The 12044-nt window shown below is 37.8% G+C and overlaps 1 protein-coding gene across 1 annotated transcript; it reads left to right on the forward strand.

Moving 5' to 3' along the window:
* The first annotated feature begins 4971 nt into the window (after positions 1–4971).
* LOC145632719 (uncharacterized) lies at positions 4972–5756 on the forward strand. The gene is made up of 4 exons (XM_081685062.1): positions 4972–5023; positions 5169–5257; positions 5312–5556; positions 5669–5756. Exons 1-4 carry the CDS (start codon positions 4972–4974, stop codon positions 5754–5756), a joined length of 474 nt encoding a protein of 157 aa, XP_081541188.1.
* The last annotated feature ends 6288 nt before the right edge of the window (positions 5757–12044 follow it).

Genomic DNA, 12044 nt, shown 5'->3' on the forward strand with positions numbered 1-12044 from the left:
TCTAGACATTAGGTAAAATTACTAAACCTTGAACACAATTGTTTTTGGTCTGTAAACAAGCAAAGAACTAACTTGCTTTCTTGAACATGACTTTAACTAAAATGTAAAAGCCATGTCATTATCCTAAATATCTCAAAAAACAAAAATAGGATATATACATAGGTCCATCCCAGTATCATGATTATATGGATGGCCTAAACAATAGCAAGTCATTAGAACTACTCCAAAATGGGGGCTCTAAGACTTGTGAAATAGCAAGAATGCGCATAACCCGACACATGGGGGCTCCAATATCAACAAAAAAACAAAATGAGATATTCATGCCATTCGAGCTCCTTTCGAGAATCGCCTAAACTACAAATGGTTTACGTAGATCTCGAGCCTTACAATTTTCTAACGTATCAAAATGATATAATAATCATGTTGTTCCTTTGAAAACTAAGTTTACAACTGAACTTGGCCATTAAATAGGTTACATACTTTAGCCATTTTCAAGTTCAACTTCAAAAACTTATCTTAGTGCATAATTAATGTTTCAATACTTCAATTTACTCTAGAGATTAGAGAGTATGACTAGAACAGAGCAAAAGAAACAAAATCATGATACATATTTGCTCATATGAAAGTTTAGTACTCAATCATTCATCATGAAAATTGTATAAAGACACTTTATTAACATACGACAAACAATTTCATGAGTTATAATGTAAACAAAAGACTCCTAAATTTTAAATTAAGGAGTCTTCATTTAAAATTATTCTCCATTGTTGCACACATTGGAATTTCGCAAGGAGGATAACATCTACTTTCTCGAGATTAAAAACAGTGACAAAATTTGAACTTAAAAGAAAGAATTCGAATGTATCAAGAATAGACGAAAAATTTGAACAACATTTCATTTTTCCGCTTACTTGTTCTAATGAATGACCAATATTGCTAGACTTAGCAAATTTCTTTGTTAAAACTATGAATGGTCAAAAAATGATTTGGACACATTAGTTTAATCGTTTCTAAGATCCTAGTTGTTATCATAATAAGACGAAACACAGGATTTCTAGACCCATTTCAAGCAACATGGGGTCTAATTATTAAAAACAAACAAGTCATCGAAGTCACCCAATATTGGGGGATACAATATTCGATAACATAAAATGGGGCACAAAAGCCCAAAGTATAGCCAAACTACTCTAGTTTGATGATGTCTTCAAGAATTCCCTAAACTAATTAGTTTTGTGTAAATCTTGAGATCACAGTTTTATAAGTGAATAATAATAGCCGTCAGTTATTTTTATCATTGATAACACCAATTTTGAAACTTACGCAAACATGAGTCGTAAGAACAAATTCATGCTATTATATAGTTCAAAATTTAATTTATAATTTTAATGCATAATTGTTGTCCTAAACACTTTAATTTACATTAAAATTAACAAGTGTAGTCTATGTGAGCAAAACAAAAGAGAAATAAAGTTCAAGCACAAAATCAAAATTAGAACAAAAAATATAAATACATATATGCTTGACATGCTGATACAGGATCAATACTTTATCACTTCACATGAATTTTGTTGCAATATATTGCTTAAACATGTCACAACGACAAACAAACAAATTCATGAAAACAAGTTGAATAAAAAACCCCCAAATTCAAAATTTGGGGTTTAACGGTTCGAAAATCGCCCAAATTCCGCCAAGAATGAATCATGGCAAATATGAATAAGGGACGAGATCTACTTCCTTTAGCTTCGAAAAACAAGAAATTCCGAGCACTTTAGAGAGAGAAAATAGCGAAAATCGTGAAGGAAGGAGAGAGAAAGCGAAATGAAAAATCGCGCTCAACAAATCTTTTTTTTGCTGACTTAAATGTCGCGTGCAACTGAATTAGTTGCGCGTGATAGACCAGCGCAACTCAGAACGATGCGCGCTCCTGGCCAGCGCGACCTACTGAGTTGCGCGCGGATACTGGTCACTAAAATGACCGATATCCAGATTTTGATCCGTTTGATCATTTTTTCAACGGTTTTTGCTCGTTTTTAGATGTAATGGCGCGCAAATTATCAAAATATTTTTAAATTTCTTTGCAAATTGTAGTTTGGTTTCTTTTTTTGTTAGCTTTTTGCATCATATTGCATGCACACCGTGCTTTGTGCCTTCCCCAATCATAGGTTTTGAACATTTTTCGTACGAGTGCCTGAAGACGTTCCGTGGTGGTGCTTTACGTAAAAGCACCATGTACAGGTTTGTCATTTTACTGTACTGACGTTATAAATGTCTAGGTTTTAAGCTTTTTTCACGTCCGAAGCAAAAAGGAAGGTGTTTTCATGCAGTGTAAAAATGCAAATGGCGTATCGTACGACGCAAAATTGTACGGCGTAGGTGATGCATAAAATTTCACTCAGCCCAAGCTTTGCGAAATCTAGCTCTCGGAACTAATAGGTAGAGAATTACTGTAGGCGTTAGCTCAACGAGTCGACAGGCGCGCCGAACCTTCAGGAACAGGCACTTCTTGAACGGCAGCAAATACGGTTGTTAGTGCGCTTACTAACTTACCGGACAGTTAGGGTGTCTAATCCACCCCCTGTATAAAGAAGCGACGAGACGATGTCGCGCCTATGTAGTCACGTGCCCCCAGTGCTGAGACATGTGTACTCATCTTGTGGACAAAACTGATGAGAGAGTTGCTAACTTTCTTCTATTTCACAGAATTTTGATATATGCCTCCAGTGTAGAGACATGTATTTCTATCTTGTGGATGTCCGGCTCAAATACCGGACCCGGATCGAATACCGAAAACACCTTTTTCATCTTTTACTTTGTTAAAGTCAGGCTAAAGTTCTATGACATATCGAGGGACTTTAGACCAACGATGGCACGATTGAGAGGAAATCCTCCCCTTTTATTCTTTTAAAACCGATCTCTTCTCATGACCTGACATCACCCAGAATACTTTTACTTGTAAGAGCGTTCTACAATTGCAAAGGATCAATCTAGATTCTTTAGCGCATTAAGACTAGGAAGGACTTTTTTCTAGCCTTAATAGCTACTTGTTTTAAACACTTAGCGAACCAAGGATTGTTTTGACATCCTTCAACATTACTGAAAGATTCTCTATCCTTAGAGAACTTCGCAAAATGAGTCTTGGATTGATTTCCTTGACTACTTTGATCATCGTCTATTCTAGACTCGATAAAAGTGGGGGACACTGTAGATATCTACTTTTGGCCTCCTGTCCCGACAGGAAGTGTAATGGCGATAAATAAAGCCATCTTCGTGTTGGGTCAAATTGAAGAATACTTATGGATAACTGGTTAAGCCACAAAACACAAAAGACTAGCCCAAATTAAATAAAAAGCCAAAACAAAGGTCCAATTAACTAAACCCAAACATAATTAGGCTTAAGCCCGTGCTTAAACCCTAATAATGACGGATTTAGGAGCGCTTGGGTTAAAACTTAGTGCTGCCGCAGAAAAAGCCGCTCGCATCTCACAAAGTCGCGCTGGGCTGTCGCGCGCAACTATTTCAGTTGCTCATGGCAACAAGCGCAACTTTCAGAGTTGCGCTGCGGAAGATTTGTAATTATTCGAAAATTATACGGAAAATATAAAATCGAATCTTATCATAAAGCCGCACACAAGACCAATAATTGCACTGCACATAGCAGGGCAACTCTATAACTTGCGCTGGGTTGCCGCGCGCAACTTCATCTGTTGCACGCGACACCTGCTGCGGTAGATTTCTCAAAACCCTAAACCTAATCCTTCTCTATAAATACGAGCCTAAACCAAGGCTTCAAGAGACAAAAATGAACCTAAAAACTCTGGCGAAATAACTTGTGAACTTGTGCAATCTAGCCCTCTTGTCCTAAACACTCACCCTTTTGATACTTTGTTACTACGGTGGAGGTTCCCCAACAAGAAGGTGTCTATAGGTGTTCTAAACGGAGATCTAGTAAAGAGAAGTGGTAAATTCCCGAGACTTAGTTAAATCACCTTTATTTTTCTTGTTTAAAAGAACTTTAATTAATTAATTAGTGTTGTTTGATCACTTTTAAAATAATTAATTAATCAATTCCACATAGTATCTTGCGTTAAAAAAATACTAGAATTGAATTAAATAATTGTTGGTTGATCACTTAAGACAAGGCGAATCTTGTTTATTTATTGTTCTTTCACGAATATTATTAAATAAGAATAACGACTTTTGCAATGTAATTCCTACGTGAATTAATGCTTGTAAATAAAATCCACTAACATAGTTTTAGGTATCATGTTGCATATATTATTTGGTGATGAAATTGTGAAAAAGGAAGAGCTAGTAGAGGTCGTACTAGGGCTAGGATGACGATTCCCCTCTAAAATGAACGTTATCTTAGTACCCTCGCTCTCGAACTCATTTCTGGTTTATAGACCAATTCGGGCATGGGTAAACTTATGACTTGTGCTAATTATTCCATGAACTCCACATGGAAGAAAGGCATGAACTAGGTTTATGAGTTTTTCCTAAAACTCATTGGCAACTCCTGCTTGTTTCTTATAAAAAAGCGTGATGATGGAATCAATTCTAATTCAAGGTCTCCCAAACAGTCAGGAATTCAAATCCTACTACACCTTAACAAGTGTAAAGTCCTAGGCTTTTAAGTGGCCAAGGGCATTTAAGGAGAGTACCCCTTACGATGGGATCACCCTCCTTACACTTCGATTGATTCTTCGTTTTTTTTGCTTGTTGATTGTTCGCACAATTATTTTTAGGAATTTTCCTTACTTGTTGATTCATAATGGAAAATAGAACTCCTGTTTTAGATGTTTCTTAGGATCCTAATTCACCTTATTTTTTTCATCCATCTGATAATCCTGGTATGAAGTTAGTTTCCGAAAAAAATTGATGGTAATGGCTATGGTGATTGGAAACGTTCAATGTTGATTAGCCTATCTGCTAAGAATAAGATCGGTTTCATTCGTTGATGGATCAATTATGAAACCTCTGCTTGAATCCAATCTGTTGAGAGCTTGGAAGAGATGCAACAGTATGATTATCTCCTAGATTTTAGGTGTACTTGATCAGAATTTGGCTAGAATTGTTCTATATTTTAGTTCTACTAGGGAAATAAATTTGGCAAAATCTTGAGGAACGCTATGATGCTTCTTCAGACACTATTTTATTTGCTTTAGAACAGCCTATCACTGAGCTCAAGCAAGGTTCTGATGATATTTCCACATTCTATACTAAACTCAAGAGGTTGTGGGATCAGTTGGATGATGTTGACCCCTTGCCTTTCTGTTATTATTCTAACTGTACCTGCACTATTGCTTAGAGACTGCTCAAGTCACAGGAGGACAAAAGGCTTGTGCAATTCTTGATGAAGCTAAATGATGGATTTGAGGTAGTCAGGGGTAGTATCCTCATTATGCAACCTTTACCTCCTATTTCTCATGCTTATAGAATCCTTATGCAAGAAGAGAAGCATAGGCAATTGTATAAGGGACATAAGGACACTTTAGTGTCTGTGACTGATGAATTTGTTGCTCTAGCTATGCCTAGGGGCATATTTCAAGATAGGTAGAACAACAATTCTAAACCTCAGAATTGGTCTTCTGGTTTTCAATCTCAGGGAAATTATCAGAATCATAATAGTTTTTCTTATCAGAGACGTAGATTTTTACTGGAGCAGGTACTTCTTACATAAAGATAACTGTGACTACAGTGACCATTGCAAGATGCTTGGTCATAGTATGCAGAGGTGTTATAAGTTGAATTAATATCCTCCTTCTTTCAAATTTGACAAGCCAAAGAAGATTGCAGCTGCAGTTCATTCTGATGAACATGGCTTCTTCACTTATGATCAAGGGAATCTGGTTATTCCTTCAGGACATGCACAATAGTTCTTAAGTTTTCTTTCTAGACATTAGATGGATTCAGAGATCAATGGTGATACAAGCATTGTTAAGTCTGCATGTGTTGCAGGTATAACTTGTTTGTTATCTTCTAAGGATAATACTTGGATTATTGATAATGGTGCTAGTCATCACATTTGCCATGATAGGGAGTCCTTTACTTCTTGGAGTCCTTTTACTAATGCTGATATTCATATCACTATCCATGATCGGAGGAAAGTGATAATTACTCATAAAGGAAATGTCAATCTAGTGCCAAATATTGTCCTAAAAGATGTGTTATATGTTGCTGACTTTAAATTCAATCTCATATATATTCCCAAGATATGTTTGGACATGAATTGCACTACTATATTCACTAATCATACATGTGTTCTTTAGAGCTCTTCAATGCAGACACATGTTCTTGGTAGGATCAGGAATGGGTTGTACTATCTTAATGACTCCTTGGTCACAAGTCAGATTTGCTGGTCTTTTGGTAATAAGGTTGTTTCTGCAACAACTTCTTCAGATCAGTCAGAGAATAACACCAAGTTGTGGCACCTGAGGATGGGTCACCTGCCAGTTTTTCAACTTGGTTATGTTACTTCTTTCTCTTCTGCTGGTAATAAACCATGTTTAGGATCTTCTTTTTGTCAAATTTGCCCTGCTGCCAAACAAAGTAGATTGTCTTTTCAGTAAAGCACAATAAAGTCTAGTTTTCCTTTTCAGTTGTTGCATATGGATGTCTGGGGTCCATATAGGGAACAAACTCATACTGGATGTAGAATTTTTTTTACTATAGTGGATAATTTCACTAGAATGACTTGGGTGTTTTTCATGAAGTACAAGTCAGATAAAGTTTCTGTTTTCACTAGTTTTGTTGCTTACATAGAAAATCAATTTGCTGCAACTGTAAAATGTGTGAGAACTGATAATGCACTAGAACTTTGTGAGGGTGATATGAAGTATTTTTATTTGAAAAAGGGCATAGAGTATCATATAAGTTGTCCAGATACTCCTCGACAAAATGGAGTTGTTGAGAGGAAGCATAAACATCTTTTAGAAACTTCTAGGGCTCTTTATTTCCAATCTAAATTTCCTATTGCCTATTGGAATGAATTTGTTATGTGTGCTACTCATATAATCAACAGAATGCCTTTACAAGTCTTACACAATAAGAGTCCCTATGAGATGTTATTTGGGAAACCTCCAGAATTAGGGTACATGAGAGTGTTTGGTTGCTTGTGTTATGTATCCACTCTTAAGCAGAGCAGGAGTAAATTTGATCCTAAGGCCAAACCTCATGTTTTTATTGGGTATTCTATTGGTCAAAAGGGCTATAAGGTTATAAACCTAGACACTAGGACTATTCATACTACTAGGGATGTTGTCTTTAAGGAGCAACATTTTCCTTTCCATATTTCTGCTCATAATTCTTCACCTCCCTCTCCATTTTTCCTTCCTACACAAACTGATTTCTCACCTATCTTTGACATGCCATTACAAGAGTTCTTTGACATTCCTTCTCATCCATTAACACCTATAAATCTTTTACTTTCTTTGACATCATCTTTTTCTTCTCCTTCTTATTCCTCTCCTATCTCTTCTTCTCAAACACTTTCTGATTCCTCTCAAACACATTCTACTTCTCAACCTTCTCTTCCTAGTTCTATTGACTCTTTGCAGACTGTAGGATTGTTAAGTTCAAGTCTGCAGTCACTCCCTTGCCTCTGAATCTAAAGCTCTCTACTGATGAGGGTGATCTTTTCAATGATCCAGCCTTGTATAGGTGTATTTTTGGCAAGTTGAGTTTTCTCACTAGAACCAGACCAGATTTGGCTTTCACAGTCTAGCATCTCTGCTAGTTTATGCAATCTCCTAGGCTACCTCACTTTGCAGCTTTGCATCATGTGTTACATTATCTTGCTGGAACACAAGGCCAATGGATTATTATGTATGCTTACAGTCAGATAACCCTTCAAGCTTTTACAGATTCAGATTGGGGAGCTTGTAGATATAGCAGAAGGTCCATTTCAGGTTATGTTCTGCTCCTTGGGAGGTCTCCTATAGCTGGAAGGCTAAGAAGCAAGCTGTAGTTTTTAAGAGTTCTGTTGAAGCAAAATACAGGGCTATGTCCTTTGCTGCTGGTGAGGTCTCATGGTCTGTTCATTTGCTTGAAGAGCTTGGTGCCACTAATTTGAAGCCAGTCACATTGCATTGTGATAATCATAGTTCAGTCCACATAGCTAAAAATCCTATGCAACATGAATGAACCAAACACATCGAGATTGATGTGCATTTTACTTGGGATAAGGTTCTTGAGGGCCTGATTGAGTTGGTTTATGTTCCTACTGCTTCATAATTAGCAGACATCTTCACTAAGGTGTTGCCTTCTTCTCAGTTTTACAATCTGTTGTACAAACTAGGCATGATCAATCCCATGCGTAATTTGCGCGGGGGGGGGGGGGGGGGGGATGTTGAGCCATCCACTCCTACTCCCAGCTCCACGTCAGTAGTAGTCTAACATAATTAGTTATGAAGAGTGCCAGCTCATCCTAAGTTATTATTATATTTATTATTTTATTTCTTCTGCTAGTAATAGCTAATTAATAATGTATAAATACTCTTCTGCACTCTCTTTTTCATTTTCTATCCAATTAATCAAACTTTTCCCAAAATATTCCTCTATTTTCTCTGTACTCTTTCTTCCAGAATCTTCTTGTTTTGCTGTTGTAAGGAGGGTGATCCCATCGTAAGGGGTACTCTCCTTAAATGCCCTTGGCCACTTAAAATCCTAAGACTTTACACTTGTTAAGGTGTAGTACGATTTGAATTCCTGAATGTTTGGGGGACCTCCAACGTAGTAACAAGATATAGAATGGGTGAGTGTTTAGGACAAGAAGGCTAGGTTGCACAAGTTCACAAGTAATTTCGCCAGGTTTTAGGTTAATTTATGTCTATTTAAGCCTAGGTCTAAGCTCGTATTTATAGGGAATGATTAGGTTTAGGGTTTCGAGCATTCTGCCGTAGCAGGTGTCGCGCGCAACAGAATGAGTTGCGTGCGGCATCCCAGCGCAAGTGATTGAGTTGCGCTGCTATGTGTAGCGCAACTAATTGTCTTGCGCCCGGCTTTATGGTAAGATTTGATTTTATATTTTCCGTATAATTCTGAATCTTCCGCAGCGCAACTCTGAAGGTTGCGATGGGTGACGCGCGCAACTGAATTAGTTGCGCGCGGTAGCCCAGCGCGACTCTTTGAGATGCGCGCGGCTTTTCCAGCGGCAACACTAAGTGTTAACATAGGCGCTCCTAAATCCGTCTTTATTGGGGTTTAACCACGGGCTTAAGCCTAATTATGATCGGGTTTAGTTAATTGGACCTTTGTTTTGGCTTTTTTCTTTAATTTGGGATAGTCTTTTTGTGTTTGATGGCTTAACTAGTTATCCATAAGTATTCTTCACTTCGATCCAACACGAAGATGGTTTTATTTATCTTCATTGCATGCATTTCCTGTCGGGACAGGAGGCCAAAAGTAGATGTCTACAGTTAGCCCCCACTTTGATCGAGTCTAGAATAGACAGTGATCAAAGTAGTCAAGGAAATAAATCCGAGACTCATACTACAAAGTTCTCTAAGGATAGAGAATCTTTCAGTAATGTTTAAAGATGTCGAAACAATCCTTGGTTCGCTAAGTGTTTGAAACAATTAGCTATTAAGGCTAGAAAAAGTCCTTCCTAGTCTTAACACGCTAAAGAATCTAGATTGATCATTTGCAATTGTAAATTGCTTTTACAAGTAAAGGTGTTCTGGGTGATGTCAAGTCATGAGAATAGATCGGTTTTAAAAGGACAAAAGGGGAAGATTTCCTCTCAATCGTGTCATCGTTGGTCTAAAGTCCCTCGATATGTCAATGAAACTTTAGCTTGACTTTAACAAAGTAAAAGATGAAAAAAGGGTTTTCGGTATTAGAGCCAAATGGTCTGGTATTCGAGCCGGGTCCGGTATTCGAGCCGAAAGTACACAAGATAGAAATACATGTCTCAGGACTGGAGGCATATATCCAAATTCAGTGAGAGGGAAGAAAGTCAGCAACTCTTTCATCAGTTTTGTCCACATGATGAGTACACATGTCTTAGGACTGGGGGCACGTGACTACATAGGCGCGACATCGTCTCGTCACTTCTTTATATAGGGGATGAATTCGACACCCTAATTGTCCGGGAAGTTAGTAAGCGCACTAACTACCGTACCCATTCAAGAAGTGCATGTTCCTAAAGGTTTGGCGCGCCTATCGACTCGTTGAGCTATACAGTAATTCTTTACCTTTTAGTCCCGAGAGATAGATCTCCCAAAGCTTGGGCTAAGTGAAATTTTATGCAACACCTACGCCGTACAATTTTGCGTCATACGATACGCCATTTGCATTTTTACGCCGCATGAAAACGCCTTCCTTTTTGCTTCGGACGTGAAAAAAGAAGAAAACCCGGACATTTGTAACGTCAATACAGTAAAATGACAAACCTGTCTATGGGTACTCTTACGAAAAAAGTTCAAAACGTATGCTTGGGGAAGGCACAAAGCACGGTGTGCATGCAATATGATGTAAAAAACTAAAAAAAAAAAAGAAAACAAACTACAATATGCTAAGCGATTTAAAAGTATTTTGATAATTTGCGTGCCATTACGTCTAATAACGAGCAAAAGTCGTTCAAAAAATGATCAAACGGATCAAAATCAAAATCCTGGTCTTTTGGTGACCAGTACCTGCGCGCAACTCAAAAGGTCGCGCAGGCCAGGCGCGCGCATCTTTCTAAGTTGCGCTAGCATGTCACGCGCAACAGATTCAGTTGCGTGTGACATTTATGTCAGTAAAGTGAAAATCGCAAACGCGATTTTTCACTTCACTTTTTCTCCTTCGTTCGCCATTAACGACTCTTTCTCTCTATAGGAAACTCGATTTTTGTGATTTTCGAAGCTAAAGGAAGCAAATTTCGTCCTCAATTCATATTTATCGTAACCTAATGTAAGTTTTTTCCTAAAATTTGATCTTTTTTGGCTGAATTCGAACGATTTTCGAATCGTTAAACCCCAAATTTTGAATTTGGGGGTTTTTGATTCGGCTTATTTTTCTTGAAATTGTTTTCTCTATGTTGTTATGTTATGTTTAAGGAGTGTTTTGCAACAAATTTCATGAAAAATGGTTAAGTATTGAACCTTGTATGAGAATTTCTTTGTTCAAATTCGTTCTTGCTTTTTTCGAAGTTTTGCTTGATTTTATTGCTTTTTCTTGCTCTTTTTGGTTATAATTGCTGATTATGAAGTATGTTATAGTGATGGAATTAATATAACTTTCATAATTTATTTTTGTGAATTTTGAATTGTTGAAAAATGGCGCGAAACATACTCTTAGCTTATTTTTGCCATATTCGAACTTCAAAATTGTTTGGAAGACGATAATTATGTTTATATTACTGTTATTCGTCTAGAATTAGTTGATTCTTTGAGATTTTAGAATACAATCCCTTGAATACTTAGTTGAAACTGGTATAGAATGGCTTTTGTGGGTGTTAGAAGCCCCCATTTACTGAGTTTAACTGCAGGTATCGTAGCCCCCAAGTATGGGTGGCATTCTATTTTCGTGTTTTTCCCTATTGGCAGTCGTTATGCTGCCGAAAGGGGTCTAAAATACATATATTAGTTTAGTTTAGGAAATAAAGTAAACTAATTATAGATACTTTATCCGTCATAGCATGGACTCGCCTCCAATTGTCGATGCTGAGGAGTTTCTCGTTGGTCTGGACGAGGCGGTTCGCCCTCGAAAATGGGTGACCCGTCTTCGAGAGGAGGTTCGAGAGCAACGCGTCGCGGCTGATCGACGTTGCCAAGAGGAGGTGGTTTGGGAGGCTCTTCCCAACTGGAACCCTAGGGTCCTTAAGTGGGACCTAGACCACCACGTTTCGGTTAGAGGGTGGCGCGGCATTATGAGTTTTTCGTGCTTTTGCTTCTTTCTCTTTGTTTCTCCTTTTTAAACCATAATCGTTTTTTTATTCTTTTATTTAGAGTGAGCCTAGCTTGCGTTTGTGCGGCTCTGGTGACCTGCGAGCCCGTTTTGAGAGTTTGCCCGAGGTGGCAAAAGAGATCGTAGCACTTTCTAGGATTGACTCCCAACTG

Source organism: Chenopodium album, chromosome 5, assembly GCF_948465745.1.
Source record: "Chenopodium album chromosome 5, dcCheAlbu1.1, whole genome shotgun sequence".
In the NCBI taxonomy this organism is placed as follows: Eukaryota; Viridiplantae; Streptophyta; class Magnoliopsida; order Caryophyllales; family Amaranthaceae; genus Chenopodium; species Chenopodium album.

Bases quoted from the DNA above. Each gene is read 5' to 3' on its own strand.
- LOC145632719 (XM_081685062.1), top strand. From the start codon at position 4,972: ATGAAACCTCTGCTTGAATCCAATCTGTTGAGAGCTTGGAAGAGATGC. The intron at 5,024-5,168 runs GTATGATTATCT...TATTTGCTTTAG, and splicing joins AGCTTGGAAGAGATGCAACA to AACAGCCTATCACTGAGCTC. The intron at 5,258-5,311 runs GTTGACCCCTTG...ACTATTGCTTAG, and splicing joins TGTGGGATCAGTTGGATGAT to AGACTGCTCAAGTCACAGGA.